The sequence below is a fragment of the Suncus etruscus genome, chromosome 9, assembly GCF_024139225.1.
Source record: "Suncus etruscus isolate mSunEtr1 chromosome 9, mSunEtr1.pri.cur, whole genome shotgun sequence".
In the NCBI taxonomy this organism is placed as follows: Eukaryota; Metazoa; Chordata; class Mammalia; order Eulipotyphla; family Soricidae; genus Suncus; species Suncus etruscus.
In genome coordinates, this window is record NC_064856.1 from 26,970,262 (window position 1) to 26,997,236 (window position 26,975).

The window sequence follows — 26,975 nt, forward strand, 5'->3', positions numbered from 1 at the left end:
ATTAAAAATCTACAGCTCCCAATTCCCAAATGGAAACCCCTTGCCGCCCGCCGCCCACCGCCCCAGCCACAGGCCCGACCACTAAACCCTCCCGGCCCCGGACAGAACGAGACGCGTCGGCTCGGTTCCCGTGGCAACGCCGCTGCCGCGGCCCGTCGCGCTTCCGGGTTGGCTGGCGGCGCGTTTCGATGACGTCACGAGACCACTTCCGGCCGGTGCCTAGAGTCCGGTTGTCGTTGTGGGGGAGCCGGGGACGCGCCATGGGGGCCACGGGCGACGCCGAGCAGCCGCGGGGACCCGGTGGGGCCGAACGGGGCGGCCCCGAACTCGGAGACGCAGCGGGGCAGCTGGTTCTCACGGTGAGGTTTCCTACCCCCCCCCCCCGGGGACAGAGGGGTTCGGGCCGGGCTAGGCCTCGGGCCGCTGGTCCTGCCCCTGGGGGTGGCATTTTCTGCCTCCTGCCGAGCCAGGTGACGTGGGGGCGGCCCTGACACCCCCACCCTCGGTGCCCAGGGACTGAGCTGAGCTAGCACCGCCCAGCCAGCTGTGCTGGAGGCTGTCTGAGTGCCTTGGGGGGCTGGAGGGTCGCTGCTGCCTTCCTCCGACCCTGCCCGAAAGCGCAGGCCGCAACTCTGCATGCTGGGCATTGCTCTCGAAACCCCCCAGAAGTGTGGGAGTCGCAGCCAGCACACCCTGGAAGGCCTGGGGCCGCGGTGACATCCGTCCCTTGGTTCCCCACAGAACCCATGGAACATAATGATAAAGCATCGGCAGGTGCAGCGAAGGGGCCGCCGCTCCCAGATGACCACAAGGTAAGGAAGGCCCAGAGGGCCAGGTTAAGCGGCCAGGGGAGACGTTGCTTGCTTCCAAGGCACCCCGCCTGCCTGCCTGCCTACCTGCCTGCCTAGCAGCTTTAGGGTTCCTGAAGCGGAGTTGGGGTGGGGAGAGGAAGCGACCCACCCCGCGGATAGAATGCTGGACTAGGAATAGATCCTAGTGCTGGATGAACAATGGAGCCTTGACAAGGCTCAGCCCACTCCCAGCTCCCATTCATTGGCAGTGAGGACTGGGCAGAGACCAGGGACACTCACCAGAAGAGCCTAGACTAGAGCATAAGGAACAGGGCACTTCACTAACCTGATTGATGACCTTCCCAGGGAAGCAGAGTCGGAGAGGGGCCTTTGGGATGCCGCTTGTAGCCTCAGCTCTGGAATTGACTAAAGGGGCATTCAACTAAAACTTTTAATTGTGAAGTGGCTGTGGAAATGGTCTAGAGAGGCAGGGCAGAGCTCTGAGTTGGATACCCAGCACTGTGGGCACTACCAGGTATATCCCTGAGGCTTCAACACAGTTGGAGTGAGTCAGACAACTTCACTGACCAAGTGCTGAACCCTTACACCTGGTTGTCCATGAGAGTGCCCCCCCTCCCGGTCCCTAAGTATTACTGGGGCTGCCCCTATAAAAACATTTTAGGGGTGGGAGACATAGTACAGATGGTAGGGTATATGTATTGCACACAGTCGCCAAGGTCTGATCCCTGGCACCCCAAATGGTCCCCTTGAAGCCCATCAGGAGTAATCCCTGAGCACAGAGCCAGGAATAAGTTCTGAGCATAGGTGGGTATGTTCTTCCCGCCCTATTGCACCCCCAGAAAAAACAGTTCTGTTTTGTTTTTGGGCCATACCACAGTGTGCTAAGGGATCACTTCTGGTGGTGCTCCGGGTACCATTTGTTTTTTGTTTTGTTTTGTTTTGTTTATGTTTTTGTTTGTTTTGGGGCCACAACCAATGACACTCAGGGGTTATTCCTGCCTATTCATTCAGAAATTGCTCCTGGCTTGGGGACCATATGGGATGACAGGAATCAAACCCAGGTTCATCCTGAGTCACCCACGTGCAAGGCAGATGCCTTACTGCTGCACCTTTGCTTCGGCCCCTCCAGGTGCCATTTGGGGGGCCCGGGCATATTGTACCCACTGTACTATCCAGCCCCAAATACACATGTTTAAAGATAAAGTCAGGGATGTATCTCGGCAATAGATCTATTTTTATCCCCCTTTTTAAAGAGGTTTTAAAAAAGCTCCACTTCCTTTCTTTCGTTGTTGTTTTTCCTGTTGTTGCTGTGACTGGTGTGTACACGCTCCCAATTGTGCTCACCAGAGGTAGCACAATATCAGAGTAGGCAGCTCACTCTCAGCTTTGTGCTCACTGAGCTTTCCTCTCATTTAGCTACTGTGCATGCACACATGCTCTTACTTGAGGCTCACAGTTGTGGTAAAGATATCATGCTTTCTCACTTCTTTTTCATTGTTTTCATTATTGTTGTTCTGTGAGGGTTCAGTATCTGAAAGATCACACAATGCAATGAGTTTTATTTTATTATGGACAAATCACAAGTCAAGCAAGTGTTGAGTCCCAAATCTGACCAGTCAGTGCCATCCTCTTTAGGAGAGCGACTCTGACCTTGCATTAGAGGTTTCCTTTTCTACTCTAAAACCACAATGTCCTTATGCCCTTTACAATGATTATTTAGGGCCTCCTGGAATGCATACTGTTCACTATTTTTGATAACTGCCAGATGACCAATTTCCTCCTGTTTTTTTGGTGGATTGGCACTTTGTTCAGAACATGCTTGGCAGGTAACTGCTCACCCTGTCTACTTGCACAAAGTCACAGAGGGGAAGGTTTTAGGACATGATTGGAGGGTAACTGAAAAGTCAACCATGAGTATAAAATGATATCTTAAGATGGAGGAACTTATGCTAAGTCTTAATTCAGGGTGGCCTGAATTAAGTTCTTTGTTTTGGGGCTACACTATGCTCGGGGTTACTTCTAGGTCAGTACTCAGAGATCACTTCTGGTGGGACTTAAGGGACATATGGAGTGCCTAGGGTCAAACCTGGGTAAGCCTCATCATACAAGGCAAGTGCCCTATCCACTGTACTGTCTCTCCAGCTCCTTCCTTCCTTCCTTCCTTCCTTCCTTCCTTCCTTCCTTCCTTCCTTTCTTTCTTCCTTCCTTCCTTCCTTCCTTCCTTCCTTCCTTTCTTTCTTCCTTCCTTCCTTCCTTTCTTTCTTTTTTTTCTTTCTTTTCTCTCCAGCTCCTTTTTTTCTCTTCCTTTCTTCCTTCCTTCCTTCTCTTTCCTTCCTTCCTTCCTTCCTTCCTTCCTTCCTTCCTTCCTTCCTTCCTTCCTTCCTTCCTTTGCCACAAAGTGACACTCATGGGTTACTCCTGGCTATGCGCTCAGAAATCACTCCTGGCTATGCGTTCAGAAATCACTCCTTGATTGGAGGACCATATCGGATGCCGAGAGATAGAACCTGGTCTGTCCTAGATTAGTGTATGCAAAGCTAATGCCCTACCACTTGCATCACTGCTCCGGCCCTCATTTTCTTTAGCTGCAATGATCTTACAGTGCTGTAGCCTTTTTTTTTTTTAATGGTGTTCATACAAACTTACCCACAGAGCAGCTGGAAATCGCTGTGCCATGGAATTCACATTGAAGAGCCGCCAGGTTTTAGTGGCAGAAATGACACTCATGTGGGACCACAGTAATTTGAACTTATAACCGCACTCTGGAAAGGGAGGTGCTCCTGGCCACTCTTCTCCAGGCTTAGCAGTAGAGCTCTTGCCTTGTATATGTGAATCCCTGGCTTATTCCTTAGCCAAAACAAGCTCCCCCCAAAAAAACTTTGAGCTGGAGTGATAGTACAGTAGTTATGACACTTGTTTTCACTCAGCCAACCAGAGTTTAATCCCCAGTACCCCATATTGTTGCCCAAACACCGTCAGGAATGATCCTTGATCATCACTGGTGTGGCACAAAAACAAAAAGCAAACCAAACTTGCTGATCTTAAAAAAAATGTTTACGGGCCCGGAGAGATAGCACAGCGGTGTTTGCCTTGCAAGCAGCCGATCCAGGACCAAAGGTGGTTGGTTCGAATCCCGGTGTCCCATAAGGTCCCCCGTGCCTGCCAGGAGCTATTTCTGAGCAGACAGCCAGGAGGAACCCCTGAGCACCGCCGGGTGTGGCCCAAAAAACAAAACAAAAAAAAAATGTTTACACCTATTAAATTGTATGGACTTCTGTGAACCTTGTATCTTGAGTTTAATCTTTTTTTTTTTTTTTTTTTTTTTTGGTTTTTGGGCCATACCCGTTTGACGCTCAGGGGTTATTCCTGGCTATGCACTCAGAAATCGCCCCTGGCTTGGGGGGACCATATGGGATGCCGGAGGATTGAACCACGGTCCGTCCTACACTGGCTGGCTCTGCAAGGCAGACACCTTACCTCTAGTGCCACCTTCCCGGCCCCTTGAGTTTAATCTTACTTCCATTCTTGCTTTTGTTTTATAGGGACCAGACCTTGCAGTGGTGGATTAGAAACATGTGGTGCTTGGGATCAAATTCAAGGACTCAGACTTGCTAGACATGTGCTCTACCACTTGAGCTACCTCCCCAGCCCTAGTGTTTATTCTTTTCTTTTTATGTCTTAGAGGCAAGTTATTATCTCCTAGACACCAGAAAAACAATACCCATTTCCTAAAGTTATGAGGATGATAAGCTAAAGTCATATATCTCTGACCTCTGGCCAGAACCCAGGATACTTTTTAGGAAACTAGAAAATATCTAGTTTTCAAGAGCATTGTCAATTCTTGACATGAGGGATGCTGAGTAGACCGGACAAGGCAGAGTGGGAAAGATGACATTGAGACTGGACAGGCCCATGTCTTTTCCCTCCTGAACAGTTTCACAGATCCTGCCATCTCCATGGACCTTCTCCGGGCTGTCTTGCAACCCAGCATCAATGAGGAGATCCAGACTGTCTTCAACAAGTACATGAAGGTGAGAGGGGCAGAGAGAGAAAGACTCATGCTCTAGTCTAGCCCCATAATATCACTACTATTGCTTAAACTTATTTTGAATAAAAATAGTGAGAGATAGGGGCTGGAGTGGTAGTACAGCAGGTAGGATGTTTGCCTTGCAGTCAGCCCTCCCAGGTTAAATCTCCGGCATCCCAACATGGTCCCCCACGCCTGCCAGGAGTAATTTTTGAGCACCAAACCAGGAAACTCTTGAGCATTGCTGGTATGGCTCCTAAACGTGTATGTGTGTGTGTGTGTGTGTGTGTGTGTGTAAAGAGAGAAGTCTGTATTTGGGGGGGATTGGATGTGTGTGTAGATAAAGAGAGAAGTCTGTATTTGGGGGGGATTGGATCACACCTGGCAGTGCTCGGGGGTTACTCTTGGCTCCACACTCAGAAATCACTCCTGGCGGGCTCGGGGGACCATATGGGATGCCGGAATTCGAACCACCATCCTTCTGCATGAAACGCCTTACCTCCATGCTATCTCTCTGGCCCAGAAGTCTGTATTTATACCTAGATATAAATATGGTCAGAGATAATACTAGCAAGTAAGGTGCTTGCATTACACTTATCCTCTGGCACCCATATGGTTCTTCGAGCCATGCCAGGAGTGATCCCTGATTACAGAGCCAGGTGTGAGCCCTGAGCACTGCCAGGTATGATCCTTTAAAAAAAAAAAAAAAAAAAAAAAAAAAAAACTTGAGGCCAGAGAGATAGCATGCCTTGCATGCAGAAGAATGGTGGTTCAAATCCTGTCATCCCATATTGTCCCCCAAGCCTGCCAGGAGTGACTTCTGAGCGCAGAGCCAGGAGTAACCTCTGAGTGCTGCCGGGTGTGACCTCCCCCCCAAAAAAAAAAAAAAAAAAACTGAGGGACAAGAGCCAAAGCAATGGATAGTACACTAGGTAAAGTGCTTGCTTGAACATAACCAATCTGGTCTTGAGCATACCAGGAGTGATCTCTAAGGACTGAGCCAGGAATAAGCCCTGAGCATCACCAGGAATAGGTGCCACCACCTCCCCCCCCCCCCAAAAAAAAAAAAAAAGCTGTTGGGAAAGAGTTGTATATGTGTTTCTTCCTAGTTCTTCCAGAAGGCGGCCCTGAATGTTCGTGACAACATCGGAGAGGAAGTGGATGCAGAGCAGCTGATCCAGGAGGCCTGTCGGAGCTGCTTAGAGCAGGTGAGGCTTATGGGGCTGACTGATGCAGAGGCATCATTTAGCTCACAGGGTTCTGTTAAGAAAAGGGACACCCTGGAATTTGGGGCATGCCTAGGAAGTCTGCTGAGCACTGGGACATGTTGTTGACAGAAGGGAAGGGAAGTAACTGATATTCCAGATACTGTGTATACTAGATTCTTTGACATGTGCTTTCACATGCATTGGTGAATGTTCTAAAACCCACACAGAAGATTCACTTTAGCCCCTAGTTTGCCCATGAAGAATGTATGGCATTGAACAAGTAAGACTTAGACTAGCCAAGTTCTCTCCCCTCCTCTGCAAGTGTTTATGGCGTGAACCTGCAAATTGTTTATTAGTGACTTTGGGTACATTTAAAAGTAAGGAACCAAACTAAGGGACTGGAGTCTGAGGGCAGCCTCACATTGCTCTGGGAGAATTACTCCAAAGCTGAGTGTGCAAGTCTTGTACCTTTTCTGTGAAGGGAGATTACAGCTACTATCGTGTTTTTTTTTGTTGTTGTTTTTTTTGTTTTTTGTTTTTGGGCCACACCCGGCGGTGCTCAGGGGTTACTCCTGGCTGTCTGCTCAGAAATAGCTCCTGGCAGGCATGAGGCGGGGGGGGGACCAACACCATATGGGACACCAGGATTCGAACCAACCACCTTTGGTCCTGGATCGGCTGCTTGCAAGGCAAACACCTCTGTGCTATCTCTCTGGGCCCACAGCTACTATCTTAACGGCTCTACCACACAACAGCAGTTAGCAGCCCCACTCCTGATGCCATAGAGGCAGATGAACAGGGCCATTCATTTCCATTATCTGCCTCTTTAGCCCACTTTTTTGGGAGCTGGATGTATGTCACATTTCTCCTCTGAACATCTTGTTGGTTAAAGAACACTGTCCAGTACTGTCCCCCTGTTCTTTCTAGAGTTGAAAGGCAAAGGGTTGAGGTAGGGGAGGTGTGACCTGTCCATAGACTGTCTGTGCTCTGACTTTTTGCTCACACATTTACAGTGACAGGATGAGATTTCATCCATAGTCACTACAGGCCTTCCTACATTTTCTTTACCACTATCTTGGGGGTCACCATTCTTTCTGCCTCCAGTTCTCAAGGTGTGGTCCGGAGATATCATATTGTTAAGGTTCGAGTTAACAGCCATGTTGGCACTGAGAGTCAAAGACCACATCCAATAATGCAAGGTGCAAAAGGGAGTTTATCCAGTTAACCAAGGCCCAAGCCTCATTCAACTAAGGAGTATTGGTAAGGACCTCAAGTCAAATCTTCAAGCAGTTTATATAGAAATCACAAGCAGTAACAGTACAATCATTTCATTGTATAGATGTCTTAATCATTGATTTTTCTGGCTCAACTTTGGTTTGGTTGTCGAGGGATACACTGATTCAACCCTGATTGTCAGGGGAGCCTTTTCTGATAGAGCAGTCCAAGCTCACTCAACCACTAGTTCCTCATTCCTGGAGGGCATCAACTGCGATTTTATTTCTGTTAACTCTTTCTCTGCCTTCAGCTGGGAGTGGAAAAGTACATTTTACTAGAGTTTGAGCTCATCTTAGTCTAGAATTCCTTATCATGGTCTTAGGGGTGAGAATCTTGCTTCTTACAACATCAGATCTGGAAATGTGTTATTGAGACAGCAGTACACCTGTTTATGTGTGTCAGCCGCTACTATTAATAGAAGTTGCCAGCATCACTGTGCTTGCTTGTGAAAGCATTAGCTATCAAAGGTGGACATTTCTTTATAACAGCCACAAGGTCTGATTTGAGTTCAGTTCCATATGAGTAATTCTCTTGAGCAAGAGAAAGAGAATGCTCAGTGCAGGATCCATCCCCAGCACCACATGTACTCCATGCACAGTTGGGAAGCAGTCCCCTAGCACCAAGCCAAGAGTAGCCTGTGAGCATTGTTGGGTGTGGTCCAAACACCAAAATAATAGCAATAATAATAATAATAAAGTGAATAAGAGCCAATTATAGATGTGGAGTTAGAAGCAAAGCTATCTAATAAGATCTGCCTTAGAAAGGCCTGGGATAAAAAGGGGGGGTCGGAGAGATAGCGCAGTGGTAGGGCATTTGCCTTGCCAGCGATCGACCCAGATCAACAGTGGTTCGAATCCTGGCATCCCATACAGTCCTCTGAGCCTGCCAGGAGCGATTTCTGACCACAGAGCCAGCCAGGAGTAATCCCTGAGCACCTCCAGGTGCAACCTAAAAACAAAAACAAAACAAAAAATAAATCGCTCCTGGGTTAGGGTACCACATGGAACGCCGGGGGATCGAACCATGGTCCATCCTAGGTTAGCGTGTGCAAGGCAAATGCCCTACTGCTTGCACCACCGCTCCAGCCCCTGGATGGGTATTTCTTTAGAATAAATGACTAATCTTATTAACAACACTTTTCTTAACAGAATTTTATTTGATTATTTGATATTATGTAATTTTACAAACCGTTGTTTTGTCATTTTATTTAATATACATTAATATTATATAATTATGTTATATTAATAATAATATACATTTCTTAAGAAAAGTTCAGCAAGGAGCCAAAGAGGTAGTAGTTAGGATGCTTGCCTTGCATAGGAGCAAATCCAGATTCAATCCCCAGCACCTCATAGATTCCCCCAAGCACTGCCAGAAGTGATCCTTGAACACAGAGCCAGGAGTAAGCCCTAGGCACTACTGGGTGTGACCCAGAAACAGAAAAGTTTAACGTGGGTAGTTAAGAATGCAAGCTTTGGGGCCAGAGTGATACAGCAGCTAGGGCATTTGCCTTGCACACAGCCTACCCAAGGTTGCTTGCCAAAAGAGATTTCTGCATGCAGAGCCAGGAATAACCCCTGAGTGCCACTGGGTATGGCCTAAAAACCCAAAAACAAACAAAACTTTGAGCTGGAGTGATAGCACAGCAGGGAAGGCATTTGCCTTGTACAAGACCTAACCAGTTTCAATCCCCAAACATCAAGGAATAATTTCTGAACACAGAGCTAGTAGTAACCCTTAAGAATCTCCAGGTATGGGGCCGGGCGGTGGCGCTGGAGGTAAGGTGCCTGCCTTGCCTGCGCTAGCCTAGGACGGACCGCAGTTCGATCCCCCGGCATCCCATATGGTCCCCCAAGAAGCCAGGAGCAACTTCTGAGCGCATAGCCAGGAGTAACCCCTGAGCGTCACAGGGTGTGGCCCAAAAACCAAAAAAAAAAAAAAAAAAAAAAAAAAAAGAATCTCCAGGTATGGCTCAAAAATAAAAGAATGCAAGCTTTATGTCAGAGGTATAGCTCAACAGCCTGAGCTCTTGCTTCCAAGGTTCAAGGTCAAAGAGATAGTATAGTGCATAAGGTGCTGGTTTTGTTTGCAGTCTACCAGGTTTGACCTCCAGAATCTTATATGTTTCCTGAGTATTGCTAACAGTGATTTCAGAGTGCAGAGCCAGGATCAACTCCTGAGCATTGCCAGATGTGGCCCTAAAACAAGAAAGAAAAGCCTTCAGTGACAAAGCATTGCCCTATTATTGAACCAGCTCCTGCCTATTTGATTTCACCTTCCCCTGCCTCCCTCTCATTGACTATATTTAACTACTGGACTGTCTTCTGCTTCCAAAGCACCTGAAACGTAGCCCTTTAGCCTTAGAATTCTCTCTGCCTCGTACAAAACTTACTCCTTTTCTTTAGCTTTAGCTTTAGTTTAGATTTAGTTTAAATGTCACCTGATCAGGGCTAGAACACATGCTTTGAATACACAAGCCCCACATTTTATACCCAGCACCACATAGTCTTTCAAGCACTTCCAGGTAACCCCAGAGCAAACAAAAACCCCAATATCTCATTATCAGAAGGGTCTTTTACTGGTTACTCCATCTAACGTAGTCTCCCAACTCACTCCCTCTTCCACTTCTTACTAATGTCCAACCTCACGTATTTCATTTATCTCAATCTGAGGCTATTCATAGATTATTCATAGTTCTGGCGTGGTTGTTTTTTTGTTTTTTTTTTTTTGGTGGGGGGGGTAGTAGGTTTTCTTGAGGTTGTTTGTTTTTTTTTCCTTTTTGATTTTTGGGTCACACCCTGGCAGTTCTCCGGGGTTACTCCTGGCTCTATGCTCAGAAATCACTCCTGACAGGTTCGGGGACCATATGGAATGCCAGGATTCTAACCACTACCTTCTGCATGCAAGATAAACACCTTAGCTCCATGCTATCTCTCCACCCGTTTATTTTGAGTTTTTTGTTTGTTTGTTTGTTTTGTTTTGCTTTCTTTTTTTTTTTTTTTTTTTTTTTTTTTGGTTTTTGGGTCACACCCGGCAGTGCTCAGGGGTTATTCCTGGCTCCAGGCTCAGAAATTGCCCCTGGCAGGCACAGGGGACCATATGGGATGCCGGGATTCGAACCGATGACCTCCTGCATGAAAGGCAAACGCCTTACCTCCATGCTATCTCTCCGGCCCCTTGTTTTGCTTTCTTTGCCTCATCCCACCTTTGCTAAAATCTTTGTTTTGTTTTATTTTGTTTTGTTTGGGGGCCAAAAATCAATAGTCCTCAGGGGTTACCCTTAGCTTTACACAAAGGAATCAATCAGGCCATGCTCAGGACACCTTGTGCCGAGGATCGAACCCAGATCGGCTGCATGCAAGTCAGATGCCCAATTCTCTTTGCTATCTCTCAGCCCCCATCTCTACTAAAGTATTGAGCTTTACAAGAATAGAGAGATCTGATCTTGTTCACACTATATTCCTAACCTAGAGTATTCTTAGAATGTATCTGCTATAACTTAGCAAAGAAGCAATGGAGTATATGAACAAGTGAGCAAACAAATAGGAATTGAACAAGTTTTTGCCCTCATAGAACTTTCAGCCTAGTTAGTTAGGCCAACACATGCAAAGTAAGTTACTTTACAGGCATGCATAATTATACACTGAAACTTGAGCACACTTCAGAGTGTAAAGGGATAAAATTGAAGGAATAGATAGATCATGAGTTTGATTTTGGAGCTGGCAGTTTTAAAACATCCACAAATAGACAGGGAGCCAGCAGTTATATAAATTCGAAATTTAAAGGAGAGACTAGTGATAAAATGAAAAGCTGAGGACATCTGTTTATAGATGTGAAGCTGTGGAAGCTGTGAGCACAGATGCAGACAGAATGAAAGAGAGTGAAAGGAAAAGAACAAATTAGGGAGGACTAGTGAGCAAAGGGAACTAAGAAAGAGGGACCTGGGGGCCGGGCGGTGGCGCTGGAGGTAAGGTGCCTGCCTTGCCTGCGCTAGCCTAGGACGGACCGCGGTTCGATCCCCCGGCGTCCCATATGGTCCCCCAAGAAGCCAGGAGCAACTTCTGATAGCCAGGAGTAACCCCTGAGCGTCACAGGGTGTGGCCCAAAAACCAAAAAAAAAAAAAAAAAAAAAAAAAAGAAAGAGGGACCTGAAAGTATGGAGAGCAGGGTACAGGACTCTGGAGAACAGGGGTTGTGATAAGGAGTGGGGAGGTTACTGATCAGGTTACTAATGAGTGGTGGGGAGGTTCATATTCCCACTACCCTGCCATCCTCCAGCTGTCAGGCCAGCTTTCTCCAAAGGGGCCAAGTCTAACCCCTCCCTTGCTGTTAACCGTACCTCTCCCTGGCGTCTCTGAGGACTGTTCACAGCTCAGCTAAGAGGTTCCTTCCCTGACCTCCCCACAGTGGTCCAGCCCATCTATCAGGATGTTTACCTTCTGTTTTTGTGGGGCTTATTATCCAGATCATTCTAGGTATATGCTTCATGGGAGCAGTAACCATACTTGTGCAATTATTACTGTGTTACCAGGATTGTGGCTTAGACACCCAACACTTATTCAGTGAAAGCTTGCAGCAGACTGAGGAATGCAGATTGAATTAGAAAAAATACCTTGGGGCCGAAGCGGTAGCTCAGTGGTAGGGCGTTTGCCTTGCATGCGGCTGACATAGGATGGACTGCAGTTTGATTCCCCTGTGTCCCATATATTTCCCCAAGCCAGGAGCGATTTCTGAGCTCAGAGCCAGGAGTAACCCATGAGTGCCTGAGTGTCACTGAGTGTGGCCCCAAAAAAACAAACAAAAATAACAATAATAATAATATATTTACGTAAGTCAAAGTAATGAGTCAGTTATATGTAAATATTAAAGTATATTAATGGCCTGTGCGATAGTACAATGGATGGAGAGTTTGCCTTGCATGGACCACCACTAGTGAGCATTGATGGATATAGAGAGAAAAAAAAAAACTGTATTTTGTTGGGATTGAGATACCTGTCTAATTTTTATGATCCTTATTTACAATTTAAAGTCTCTAACAATAATTATTATAAAACTAATCAATTTAAAACTTAAAATTTTAAATAAACGTCAAATAAAATTTAAAAACTAGTTTTAACCTAATTTAGAGGTGAGGCTTACCTACTAAAAGTAGTTGACATTTGATCTTTTCCTTTCAGGCTAAACTCCTGTTTTCTGATGGAGAAAAAGTGGTACCCAGATTGGCCCATGAGCTTCCTGGGATAAAGGTCAGAGTCACTGCGTTCTGGAATAATAATGGAGGGGCTGGGAGGCAAGCAAACTCTGGGCCCATGTCTACAGGTCCAGATCTCAAGGCTGTTTGAGACGTGCCTTCACATAAAGGCTGAGTGCTCTCACCCTGGGACTCTGTCTTCAGCACCCCTGAAACTGGCCTTCCACCAACTCCTTTCCCTTCTCATTCAGCGTGGCCGTCAGGCAGAAGAGGAATGTGCCCTTCGGGGGAGCCCCATTCCCAAAAAGGTAAGCGGCCTCTCTGTGATGGGAGAATGGAAAAGGATCGCTGGATGTCTTTGGGCTTTTTAGAACTGGCAGCCAAAGCACTGGAGACAGTCACTCTCCATTACCCTGTGGTGGGGAAAACCTTCATCCAGGAACCCTAGGCTTTCCGTGGTGGGTGAACTTCCCCCAGTTAGGTTTCTGACAACTGTTCTCTCTGGCAGAGGAAGGGACGGCCACCTGGACACATCCTGTCAAATGACCGGGCAGCCGCCGGCATGGTGTGAGTAGGACCCAGCGGAGCTTCCAGGAGGGCAAGCAGCTGGGAGGGACCAGACAGGCAGGCCCAGGGAGAAGCCAGGGGTTCAGCTAATGAGAGTCTGGCACTGACTTTGCAGAGAAGGAAACAGACTCAGACCTCAGACCACTAATAGTGGGCAAACTGTTAGATCATCTCCCTTTTTCATTTTGGGGTAGGAAGTTGGTTTGAAGGAGATGGACTGGGTTTTGTTTTGGGGATTTTTTGGTTTTAGAGCCACACCTGGATATGTCATGGGCTTACTCTTGACTCTGTGACTCTCCTGGTGGGGCTCATGGAACCATACATAATGCTGGGGATTGAACGAGGTTGGCTGCATGGAAGGTAAGTGCCCTACCCTCTGTATTATCACTCTGGCCATAAAATTAGTTATTTTCAGAGCTTGAGCTATATAATACAGTGGATTGGACACTTACACAAAGTTAACTCGGGTTCAATCCTAGCATCCCATGAGGTTCCCTGAACCTCACCAGAACTAAGCCCTGAGTATAGCTGTGTGTAGCCCCAAAACCAAAAAAAAAAAAAAAGTAAAAAGAAAGAAGTCATTTTCAAAGAGACATGAAGCCTCATTTTTTTTTTTCAAACTAAGTTCTATGTAGAAGCCCAATATGTAAAGTTCAGTATATAAAAATAAAGATAAAAGACATAGTCTGGCTAAAAAGGATGGCAATAATTTGAAACCACCAACATCAGGATGGAAGAGAATCAATCATCCTAAGACTTGAAGCAGTTTTCATTCATCCCGAACACAACAGCAGGACAATTGGCACTGCTGGGGAAAATGCACTTCAGAGAAGTTCCTGGACTTTTCCATAAGGCAAGGCAGGCCTGGGGCTCAGGGCTGGCTGGTCCTCAGTGCAGTCCTGCTTCTCCTTTGACTCCCTTAATGGGCACCAGGCAGGAGGACTCTGAGGCAGGATGTCAGGGGCCTCTCCAGCAGTAGCAAGTTCTCAGCCATTCCCAGGCCACATCTGGCCCACTTTACCTTTACCTTTCTTCTTTCCTTCCAATCAGATGGAAACCCAAATCCTGTGAACCAATTCGCCGAGAAGGCCCCAAGGTATGATTGTGAGGTGGTGACCCTTAACCCACAGATTCTATCAAGGCCTGGGGCCCAAGGATCAAGGAACTGTCTGTGGGTAAAGAAGATACATGTGTTATTCCAAAGCAATCTAGTCCTGCTCACTTTCCCCAGCACTAGGCCCCAGAAGGATCTCAAGGGATTGGAACTGGGGCAGAACAAAGGCAGGAGTTGTCTTTGCAGAGGTCCTCTGTGAAAGTTAGTGTTCATCCAGACTTCCTCAGTGCTTGCTAGTTGAGAATCACATCCCTGATTCTGTGTGCACAGTCCCAGTCTTTGGACAGCCTAGTGCCATCCATTACTCTTTTGTTGATCAGAGTATCTTTTGCCAGTTCCCTTGGGCACAGAAATCCTTTTGTCTAGTGCCTGACATTCTTAATCTTTGGGATTATGGGGCTTAGAGACTGGCCCTAAATCAGCTACTGAAGAGTCAAGCAAAGCCCATAAGTTAGGTTCTGTTGTTTGACTCTTTGCTCTTAATCATCAGCCAATTGCAAACCTTTTTTTGGGGGAAGGGGGCAGGTTCAGTTTTGAGTGGGACTTGGCCGATACCCAGTTCTCGATGCCTGTGTGCTCAGGGATCATTCTTGACAGTACTGTACTCAGGAGGTTGATGCTAGGGATCAAACCAGGATCAGCCACATGCAAGGCAAGTGCACCATCTTTCCAGGCCAAGCATTTTCAGCAATAGGGTCTTTTTGGGGGGAAGGGATATTTGGGTCACATCCAGTAGTAGTCAGGGCTTCTTTTGACTCTGCTCAATGAATACTCTTTGGTGGGCATCTATAGGTGCCACAAGGGGTGCCAGGAATCAAACCTGGATCAAGTATATGCAAGGGGCAGTGCTCTGCCCACTGTACTGTCTCTCCAACCCCAGTAAGAGGTTAACAATATCAGTAGTATCATTAAACAGTCACAATCTTTATGTCACTTGGGATATTAACAAAATCATTCAGAAGGTCCAGTAAGGCATGTTGAAGAAAGCCCCTATCCTTGTTTTGAGGCTATGTCCAAGGAAAATGGTTCACCCCTCACTTTACTTTCATTCTGGTGACTGCCTTTCTTCTAAATCTCTGCCTACTTAGACAGGCAGGCCCGCATTCTCCTATATCTTGCTGACCTCTCTAAACATCCTCCTCCTTTTAGAGTTGCAGAAGGATGGTGGTTCGAATCCTAGCATCCCATATAGTCCCCCGAGCCTGCCAGGAGCTATTTCTGAGCATAGAGCCAGGAGTAACCCCTGAGCGATGCCAGGTGTGACCCACAAACCAAAAAAAAAAAAAGTTGTTTTTTGGTTGGTTGGTTTTTTAGTTCTTGGACCACGCTGTCGGTGCTTAAGGTTACTCCTAGCTCTGCATTAAGAAATTGCTCCTGGGCGGGCGAGATTACATGGAGGTAGGGTGTTTGTCTTGCATGCAGGATGGTGGTTCGAATCCTGGCATCCCATATGGTCCCCGAACCTGCCAGGAGCGATTTCTGAGCATTGAGCCAAGAGTAACCCCTGAGCGCTGCCAAAGCAAAAACAAAAAAAAGAAAACGAACAAACAAAAAAAAAAAGAAATAGCTCCTGGCAGACTTGGGGGACCATAAGGGATGCCAGGAATCAAACCGAGTCTATCCTGGGTCGATCATGTGCGAGGCAAAACCCCTACTGCTGTGCTGTTGCTCCAGCTCCTCCTTTAGGGGTTCTTCTCCACTACTGACCTGTGTGAATAGGTAGTCCCTACAGTTCTTTCCTTGACCCACTTCTCCACCTGATGTTTTTCTAGAATTCAGGGGTCCTCAAACTTTCTTTTGGTTTTTTTTTTTTTGGGGGGGGGGTTGGCATGTAGGACACATGCTGCTTATCCTTGGTGCTAAAAAAAAATAAATAAGCCTAGCCTGAATCATCCTTGTCCCATGATTTCAAAGACTGTTTTTGCTAAAGTGTTACATCTCTGGGTTCCCACCAACTGTATTTTTACCGCAATCAACCCTAGTAAGCAAGGTAGAAGCAGAGGTGACACAGAGGAGTAAGAAAATGAAATAGAAATAAGAGAAAATGGGGCTAGAGTGATAGTACAGCTAGTAAGGTGCTTGCCTTGCCTGTGGCTGAATAAGTTTGATACACAGCATACAGAATGGTCTCATAAGCAACGCATTACTGGGTATGGCTCAAAAAAAAGAAAAGAAAAGGAAAAAAGCATGGCGTGGGCTAACAGCCTTAAGAACTGAGAACCATGGCGTCTGCCTTGCGAGCACTAGCCTAGGACTGACTAAGGTTCGATCCCCCCCACCCCGGCGTCCCATATGGTCCCCCAAGCCAGGATCAATTTCTTTTTTGTTTGGTTGGGTTTTTTTTTTTTTTTTTGGGGGGGGGGGTGTCACACCGGCAACACTCAGGGGTTACTCCTGGCTCTTCGCTCAGGAATCACTGCTGATAGGCTCAGGGATGCTGGGATTCGAGCCACCGTTGGTCCCAGGTTGGCTGCTTTCAAGGAAAACGCTGTACTGCTGTGCTATCTCTCTGGCCCCCAGGAGTGATTTCTAAGCGCATAGCCAGGAGTAACCTGAGCATCGGGTGTAGCCCAAAAAACAAAAATAAATAAATAAAACTGAGAACCTGACTACAGTTGATATTTATTGCTTAGATTGGGGACAGCATTCTCTGATTATGTGCTTAACTTAATCTAATGGGCTAAACCTTGTAGAATCTGAAAGCCTCAATGTATATGGAAGAACCTGTTTGCCTGGGCTTGTTTAAAGGGATTATTTGAGGGGGAGGGAGACAAACAGATAAGCAGTCATTAACCCTTTCTAACTGGCTTTCCACATTTTCTTTTTTTTTTTTTTTGGGCCACACCCGTTTGACGCTCAGGGGTTACTCCTGGCTATGTGCTCAGAAATCGCCCCTGGCTTGGGGGGACCATATGGGACACCGGGGGATAGAACCTCGAGTCTGCTTGCAAGGCAGACACCTTACCTCTAGCGCCACCTTCCCAGCCCCTACTTTCCACATTTTCTTGCCCATTCTGCCTTTTTCCTCATGTGATTTATTTATTTGGGGGGTGGCTTGGGCCACACCCAGCAGTGCTCAGCAGTTACTCCTGGCTCTGCGCTCAGAAGTCGCTCCTTTGCACAGATTTGTGTATAAATTACAATCAAAAGTTTGTAAAAACTTTGGCCCAGCAGTAATAAAATATTATTATTATTATTATTTTAAATCACAAGGTTACAAGGTTGTTCATAATACAGGGTTTTTTCCCCCCCACAAAATTGTTTATGATTGAGTTTCAATTATACAATGTACAACACCAGTGCACATTTCCTGCCACCAGTTTCTCCAGTTTCTCTCCCTCTGGGCAGACATTTTTTTTTCTCTCTCTTTCCCTTCCTCCCTCTCTCTCTCCTCCTTTTTCCCTCCCTCTCCCTCCCTGTCTCCTCCTTCCCCCTCTTACCCTCTTCCCCACCTTTGTTTCCTCTTTTAGACTCTAGTTTACAGTATTTCTGAAGTACATATCACTTTATTTTCTTTCAGTACCCAGTTCTTATCCAGAATGATCATTTACATCTATCATTGTCATGGTAGAGGACTTCCTACTATTGTTTTTTAATAACACTTTAAACCTTAATGAGCTGGAAAGATAGCATGGTGGTAAGGTGTTTGCCTTGCATGCGGAAGTACGGTGGTTCGAATCCCAGCATCCCATATGGTCCGCCATTCCTGCCAGGAGTGATTTCTGAGTGTAGAGCCAGGAGTAACCTCTGAGCACTGCTAAGTGTGACACAAAAAACAAACAAACAAAAAAAAAAAACTTAATGAAGTTAAGAAGGAAACAGGATAATCCTTTTGTATAAAATCTGTACATTAAAAAAAAAAAGTCGCTCCTGGCAGGCTGTTGGGGGAGGGGGTGTAGAAACCATATGGGATGCCAGGAATCAGATACCGGAGTCTGTCCAGGGTTGGCCACATGCAAGGCAAATGTTCTACCACTATCCTTTTGGTCTGCCCCTTCCTCATGTGATTTCTTAACTCTTTGTTCCCAGCATATATTTTTAATAATTTTATTTAAGCACCATGATTATAAACATGTTTGTAGTTGGGTTTTAGTCATAAAAAAAAATTCTTCTTTACCAGTACAACCTTCCTAGTCAATGTTCCTAGCATATTTCTACTCTCTCTCTACCTCCCTCCCCCTTTTTCTTTCCCTCCCTCTATCCCTCCCTCTCTCACCACACCCAAGCCTGAAGCAGAACTCTGTGCTTGGGGCTTGGGCTGTGGCTCTGTGGTTGAGCCTCACCTTTGATTCTTCATAGATATTTTGTTGTTGTTGTTGTTGTTTGGTTTTTTGGGTCACACCTAGCAGCGGTCAGGGATTACTCCTGGCCCTGCTCTGAAATCGCTCCTAGCCAGTTTGGGGGACTATATGGGATGCTGGGAACTGAACCAGGGCTGTTCTGGGTTGGCCTCATGCAAGGCAAATGCCCTACTGCTGTGCTATGGTTCTGGACCCCCTCATAGACTTTTTGTTTCCTTCTCTACTAGGCACTTTGCCTTCTTCCCTCTTCCATGTCCTAGATGAGCTGGCCTCAAACTTTTTACCCTTCCATTTCATTATTACTGCTCTCTTAGCTTTTAGATCCTTATCTTCTTCCAAACTTGCTTTTTTTCCAGTCTCTTTCAAATGGCTCTCCCTACCGGGAATCTTTTTCCTTCAAATCCATGTGCAACCAACATGTAGAAGAAGGAGTCACTTTTATGGGCTTGAGAAATAGCACCCCTGATCATCGCTGGGTGTGACCCAAAAACCAAAAAAAAACAAAACAAAAAAAATGGAGTCATCTTTAAAGCCCATCTGGCTCTCTGATGAGGGGCCCTCAAATTAAGCATCCCAGGACTTACTTCCCCTCCCCGTTTCTCTCTCCTGCCTCATTGTACCTCCCAAAGTTCCTTTCCTGTCCAGCAGCACAGAATTTGCTCCCATCTCTCCAGCAATCCAAACTAACTCTCAGCTGCCTTTGTTCCTTTTGCCCCCTCTGTCTTGTCTTTGTGCTCCCCTGTCAGAATTAATTTGGGAATTACCTTTACCCCATCTCAGGATGCAGCTATTCTTTGTACCTCCAGCTATAGTGCCCTGGAGATCAGGCACTGTCTTAACTCATCTCTGTCCTTGGGCTCTCACACATATTATATTAGCCTGGCATATTATAATGAGTTAGTTTCTTGAAAACCATCTGTTAAGTCCGAGACTAGGTAGTAGGAGAAGGCTGTAGAATAGGGTATTTCTACCCTGTCCGCCAACAGAAACCTTACCTTCCCAACGTCTCCATCTCTCCTGTAGTGGGACCCTGCACGGCTGACTGAGTCGACAACCTTTGTGCTGGGATCACGAGCCAATAAGTAAGTGTCTGAGATGTGGTGCCAAGGAAGGGGCTCCACCTAGGCACTAAAGCTGCTACTTACCTTACCACTTATCTGTTCATTTCAGGGCCCTAGGGATGGGGGGCACCAGAGGGAGAATCTACATCAAGCACCCACACCTCTTTAAGGTAGGTGAGTGCCGGGTGTTGGGCAGTGGGAAGAGGTAGAGTGGGAACTGCCAACAGCACCAAGAAGCCTGGAACTGCTCTGAGGTGGGAGTTCACTAGCCACTGCTGTCTGTCATGATCTTGGAAATAATAACTGCATATCTCTAAGGCATATTGTGTACCAAGCAGCCATCTATCTTGTATAAGTATTTCATGGAAATATTTGTTAAGCTAGATATTATCATTGTTGTTATTGTCACTGTTTTTTAGACTTTAAAAAAATGAGATTGGGGTAGGAGAGACAGCACTGTGGTAGGGCATTTGCCTTGCATGCAGCTGACCCAGGACAGACCTGGGCTAAATTCCCAGCATCTCATATGATCCCCCGAGCCAGCCAGGAGCAATTTCTGAGCACAGAGCCAGGAGTAACCTTTGAGTGCCACCGTATGTGGCCAAAAAAAAAAAATGACAGTGCCTAAAAAGAAAAAAAGGTGAACCAGAGTGATAGAACAGCAGGTAGAGCGTTTGCCTCATATGTAGCCAGCCAGGGTCATTCCTGGCATCCCATATAGACCCCTGAATCTGCCAGATATGATTCCTGAGTACAGAGCCAGGAATTCCCTGATAACCTCTAGGTGTGGCCAAAAATAAAGAAAAAGAAAAAAGGAGAGAAAGAGGGAAAATGTCTGTCATAAAGGAAGGCAATGGTGAGAGCAGGAAGGAACATTGGAGACATTGGTGGTAGGAAATATGTTTTCGTGAAAGGATGGGTGTTGGACATTGTATGACTGAAAATCATGAATAACTTTTTTTTTTTTTTTTTTTTTTTTGGTTTTTGGTTTTTGGGTCACACCTGGCAGTGCTCAGGGGTTATTCTTGGCTCCAGGCTCAGAAATTGCTCCTGGCAGGCACGGGGGGACCATATGGGACGCCGGGATTCGAACCGATGACCTCCTGCAAGAAAGGCAAACGCCTTACCTCCATGCTATCTCTCTGGCCCATGAATAACTTTCTGAGTATCTCACAATGATTTGATATTTTTTTTAATTATTAAAAAAATAAGTAAAAGTTCAACCAGAGCAATAAGACACTTGGTTTACTTACACATAGCCAACCATGTTTGATCCCTTGTATCCCATGTGGTTCCTCAAGTTCACCAGAAATGTTACCTGATCACAGAGCCAGGGGTAAGCCCTGAGAGCACCATGGGGTGTGACCCAAAAACCAAAAAATAAAATTAAAATATCATTCTACATTTTAGTCAACAAAATAACATCTCTGCAAAAATTAAGGCTTGTCCTACAGACCGTTAAAAAAAAAAAAGTTGAAGGGCTGGAATGACAGTACAACAAGGAAGATATTTATCTTGCATAGAACTGACCTAGATTCAATCCTGTCATCTCATATGGTCTCCTAAACACTACTTTGTCTATGTAGAACCAGAAATGTGGCCACAGGGGCCGGAGAGATAGCATGGAGGTAATGCATTTGCCTTTCATGCAGAAGGTCAGTGGTTCGAATCCCGTTGTCCCATATGGTCCCCGTGCCTGCCAGGAGCGATTTCTGAGCCTGGAGCCAGGAGTAACCCCTGAGCACTGCCGGGTGAGACCCCCAAAAAAAAAAAAAAGAAAAGAAAGAAATGTGACCACAAGCAAAAAAAAAAAAAAAAAATGAATAGGGCCCGGAGAGATAGCCCAGCGGCGTTTGCCTTGCAAGCAGCCGATCCAGGACCAAAGGTGGTTGGTTCGAATCCCGGTGTCCCATATGGTCCCCCGTGCCTGACAGGAGCTATTTCTGAGCAGACAGCCAGGAGTATCCCCTGAGCACCGCCGGGTGTGGCCCAAAAACCAAAAAAAAAAAAAAAATGAATAAAGGGGCCGGAGCAGTGGCACATGACATAAGGCATCTTCCTTGCTCATGCTCGCCTAGGACAGACCACGGTTCGATCCCCTGGCACCCCTTGTGGTCCCCCAAGCCAGGAGCAATTTCTGAGCGCATAGCCAGGAGTGACCCCTGAATGTCACTGGGTGTTGCCCAAAAAAAAAAACAAAAAATAAATTAAAATGGGGGCCAGAGAGATAGCACTCAGCGATTTTCTGAGTGCTCAGGGATTCCTCCTGGCTGTCTGCTCAGAAATAGCTCCTGGCAGGCACAGGGGACCATATGGGACACTGGGATTCGAACCAACCACCTTTGGTCCTGGATCGGCTGCTTGCAAGGCAAACACCGCTGTGCTATCTCTCCGGGCCCGCACTCAGCGATTTCTGAGCATAGAGTCAGGAGTAACCCCTGAGCACTGCTGGGTGTGCAGGTATGACCCAAAAAACCCAAAAAATAAATAAAATTTTAGAAGAAATGGGATTGCCTGACACGAAATTGACCTGGGTTCAATTCCCATCATTCTATATGGTCCCCCAAGCCTGACAGGAGCGGTCTCTGAGCACAGAGCCAGGAGTAACCCCTGAACACTGCTGGGTGTGGCCCAAAAACCAAAAAAAAAAAAAAAAAAATGGCGTTTTGAAAAGTCAGGATTCAGGTCAGACTTGTCTGCAGGGGAGCCTGAGCCCTTAATCACCCCTTATTCCCTGGTTGAGAGAGAACTTGGAGCAAGGCAGACTCCAGCTCCCTCAGAAGGGACTCTTCTCTAAGAGCTGCTATATTCTGGCCTCCATTGCAGGAGGGAGAGAAAGAAGTCTGAGTCACTCCATCTGCCACTGTTGTGTCAGATCCTCTAGGAACAGACATACACTTGAGCATATGATTTGCTCTTTCTTCTCTCTTCTGTGAGGTTCAGAACCCAGCCAGAACTGCAGAACTCTAGGGGGCTCTAGACTCAGAGGCTCTGTCTGCTACTCTGTATAAATTCATTTTTCACAGGGTAGACCTGTTTCTCAACATTTTCAGTCTTCTCTTTTGGTTTTTGGCTTGGGCCATACCCAGAAATGCTCAGGTCTTCTTCCCTACTGTATGCTCAGACATCACTCCTGGTGGTGCTGGAGACCATGTGGTGTGCCAGAGATAAGACTCTGGTTGGCCAATTGCCAAGCATCCTAACCACTGTACTATCTCTTGGCCCTGACTCATTAGGGTTTCCTAAAGTCTGCCGCTGCTTGATTCTTGTTCCTTCATGTCTTTACTGCTGCTCAGTGCTACCCAGTAACCACATCCTTATCCCTGACTGACTAGCATACACCTCCTACACCCTCATTTGCATGGGTCCAGTTCTTAAAAGGTACAGAGAAAGAGTGAGATAACTCAGTCTCTCAGATACTCTTATACAGTGGTGAAGAATCTGGGGACCAGAAAAAGAGCTTAATGGGCTAGAGCCTACACTGGCATGTAGGAGGCCCAAATTCAATCCTTTGCACCCTGTGGTCACCTGAGTACTGCCTCAAGGTTCCCCTCCAACCACCATCCTGAGCAGAGAGCCAGTAGTAGCCCTTCAGCCACAAGCACAGAAGGCCCAAAAATAAAAGCATACAGAGATAGTGCTGATGATGTATAACTTTTATAAATCTTAGAGATTTATTCATGTTATTAAGTTTAATTGCCCTCATTTCCTTTACAATTCATCTGGACAAGCTAGAGAGATTGTGCAGCAAGTAAGGCACTTGCCTTGCACATGTCTGACCTTGATTTGATCCTTGGTATCACATGTTCCCCCCTCCAGCCACCGATGAGTGATCCCTGAGTGCAGAGAGCCAGGAGTAAACATTGGGCATAGCTGGGTATGGGTGAAAAACTTAAAAAAATAAATGAAAGAGCATGCATTTAAAAATTGTATTGGGAGGACTTAAAAGATAGCTAGAAACAGCAAGTAGATCACTTACCTTGTACTGGGGATTGAACCTAATAGGCTGAGTACAATACTATCTACTATATGGTCAACTGTATTACCTCTTTGGTCCTCCTTGAAACCAAGAAGTTTTAGTTGGTTCATTTGCTTTATTTTCCACACAAGTAAAAATCATTGGTATTTGCCTTTCTCTTTGTGTTCCGCCTTGCATTCTTTAGCTGAGTAGTGTGCATTCTGTGAGAGGAGCACCTCTCCTTTCCCCACACATCTGTCTCTGATCACTAGGGCTCTTTCCAGAGCTCTGCTATGAATAGCACTGCAGTGAGCAGGGTGCTCAGAGCTCTCTTGAATTCCTATTTTTATATGCATATAAATGCCCAGAAGTGACATTACCCTTCACACCAAGTTAACATCTTTTCTCCTGCCTTTATCCCTCACAGTATGCAGCTGATCCCCAGGACAAGCACTGGCTGGCCGAGCAGCATCACATGAGGGCTACTGGGGGGAAGATGGTAAGCATTACTCTTGGCCACTGCAAAGGCCCACCCAGGACCAGACTGCTTCCTTCTCGGTCAGGAAGCATCTCCCTCTAAATGTTGAAAGTAGAGTCCCTGCTTCTTCATATCTCTTTGCACTGAAAATCTGGCTCTCTGCCCAGGTTCCCGAACACTTCCACTAATCAGCTGTTCAGATGAATGGCAGAGGTAGGATCAGGTAGTGGAAAGCAGAACCCTCCTTCAAGTCAGAAGTTCGGGGATCATCCTGGCATCCTTGAAGGAAGAGGGACAGGAACAGCCACACTTCACTCTGAATAGGACCCCTTATGTGCCCATGGACAGACTCGGTCACTGTACACTGCACTCTGCTCAGACCCATCTGTACTCTTCTCCTCAGCACTGTACCCCAGGCAGCAAGCCTTGTATGCAGGGCTTGGCACTGAAAGACTTGTTTGCCCCATCTGGCAACTACTTCCATAATCATTTTGACTAAAAGAGTTCTAGGACAGAGGCTAGAGTGTACAGTGGGTAGGGTGCTTGCCTTGCACACACAACCGACCTGGGTTTTCGGTCTCAGGCATTTCGTATGGTCCCTCGAGCACTACCAGGAGTGATTCCTGAGCACAGAGCCAGGAGTGATTCCTGAGTACTACCAGGTGTGGCCCATAAACAACAACAAAAGATCTCTAGAGGCAGCATTGCCTGTGTTCCAATTTGTCGCTGCCTACCTGTCTTCTGCCTGAGTACTAAATCCCACCTCTAGGACATCCCCTGCTAGAATCAAATGACCTTGTAAATGAGTGTCCCTCCTTTCTTTCCTCTGCTGTGGCAAATCTCTGTTCATTGAGCTCTCAGAACTCCACACTACAAACCCCCACATCTTACAGAAGCAGTTCAGCAAGTCTCAGGACAGCAGCGCCGTTGCCAGGCAACAGCCTATGTTTTCCCTTTTGCCACATAGTTAGTTCCTAGATTTAATATATGGCTTCCCCTTCTGATTTCCTGTTCCTGTATATATTTTGCTAGCTGTCTTGCCATTTTATTCGAACCACCTTCTTTTCTTTGAAGGAGGAAACAGATTAGTCAATCCCTACTCTCCTACCCATAAAAATGTGTAGGTTTTTATTCCTTCCTCTTTTATTTTATTTAATTTTTTGTTTGTTTTTGGGCCACACCCAGTGACGCTCAGGGGTTACTCCTGGCTATGTGCTTAGAAATCGCTCCTGGGGCTGGTCCGATGGCAGTGGTTTATCAGAATCATTAATGTTAGTATCACAAAAGTTGGTATATAACCTCCCCACAGCTCAATTTGACTGGCTTAAAAAAAAAGAAAAAAGAAAAATCGCTCCTGGCTTGGGGGACTATATGGGATGCCAGGGATCGAACCGTGGTCCATCCTAGGCTAGTGCGGGCAAGGCAGACGCCGCCTTACTACTTGCGCCACTGCCCCAGCCCCATTTTTTTCCTTTCTTAAAAAAATTATGGGGCCGGAGAGATAGCATGGAGGTAAGGCATTTGCCTTGCATGCAGAAGGATGGTGGTTCAAATCCCGGCATCCCATATGGTCTCCCGAGCCTGCCGGGGATGATTTCTGAGCTTAGAACGAGGAGTAGCCCCTGAGCGCTGCTGGTTGTGACCCAACCCCCCAATAAATAAATAAATAAATAAATAAATAAATAATTTACTTTATTTAAAGATTACGTTTTACATAGTTGTAAAGTTTCTGCTTGAGTGAGACTATCTCAAAGGCACTGTTGCTCAGTCTTTCCCTATGTTCTGTCCCCTATTAAGTTGTAAGTTCTATCCACTCCTACCCTTTTGTTAAGCAGCTGTTTATTGAGTGTTAGTAAATTGTACTGAGATCATTCAGAAGCACTAACCACTGTCCTTTGCTCCTGCCCAGGCCTACCTCCTCATTGAGGAGGATATTCGGGACCTTGCTGCCAGTGATGACTACAGGTAAAACCAGTAGGTCTGATGTCATCACCCCATCCACACCTACTTGACAGTAACCCCTGGGCATCGCCTGGACCAACACCTGTGCTTTCCTCCCCAATATCTGTTGCAGAGGATGCCTGGACCTGAAATTAGAGGAGCTGAAATCCTTTGTCCTGCCCCCCTGGATGGTAGAGAAGATGCGGAAGTACATGGAGACACTACGGACAGAGAATGAGCATCGAGCTAATGAAGTGCCACCACAGACCTGAAGCCTGGTCACCAGGCCACAGTGGCAGCCCCCCCTCCAAGACTCTCCTATCTGCAGAGCCAACGCCTCTGCTAGGACTGCTCCTCCATGGATCTCAGTGGCATTAAGCTGTGCCTGGGCCAGTCTGTAGTGAGTCATTACAGAGCACCCAGACTGGCATGTAGTTCTTTATTTGTAAATTTGTTGAGATAATAAACAATTAAACAGTTTGTAATAAAGACAGGTTCTGAGCCTCCTGTGTGGTCTGGGAAGGAGGGTTCCTAACAATATTAAGGGGCCCTTGAAGAGGGGTCTTAGAAGGAAAAGCAGTCCAGAGACCCCAAACCTACCCAGCCTTCGATCCTACCTAGCTACCTGAGAGAAGACCTGTGGAACACCTCTCCTGGCCCTCTCAAACCCTACCCAGCTTCAGAATGGAAACAGCATCATGTGGTAGCTAGCCCCATGGAGACTGATGACAAACTGAGACACCATTATACATTTCAAAACACACACACACACACACAGATACTGAATTGTTTTTATGCAATATCGCTCTCATTTTCCTCTTACATAAAACTTTAGAAACAAGAATTCCAGCAAATGCGCCCAGGATATATTTTTCAAAGGAGTAGGGTTCTCCATTTTGAGAGAAGGGTCACTGCTGTAGATTGGAGACCAGCCCCAGATGGGTCCAAGAAATCCAGCTGGGCTGGCTGGACTGCCATTCTGAAAACCAGGCGTTTGCTCACTCAAATTTCATCCCACGTGGGCCTTTTCTAAGTCCTTTAA

At 46.4% G+C, this 26,975-nt stretch overlaps 1 protein-coding gene across 1 annotated transcript; it reads left to right on the forward strand.

Annotated features, from left to right (window-relative positions):
• The first annotated feature begins 208 nt into the window (after positions 1-208).
• Positions 209-26,426, forward strand: DNTTIP1 (deoxynucleotidyltransferase terminal interacting protein 1). The gene is made up of 13 exons (XM_049779322.1): positions 209-359; positions 742-812; positions 4,747-4,843; positions 5,949-6,047; positions 12,500-12,568; positions 12,765-12,821; positions 13,022-13,080; positions 14,131-14,176; positions 19,519-19,577; positions 19,666-19,726; positions 23,942-24,013; positions 25,902-25,957; positions 26,067-26,426. The coding sequence occupies exons 1-13, from the start codon at positions 261-263 to the stop codon at positions 26,203-26,205; spliced, it is 984 nt and encodes a 327-aa protein (XP_049635279.1). The 5' UTR covers positions 209-260; the 3' UTR covers positions 26,206-26,426.
• Positions 26,427-26,975: the final 549 nt, after the last annotated feature.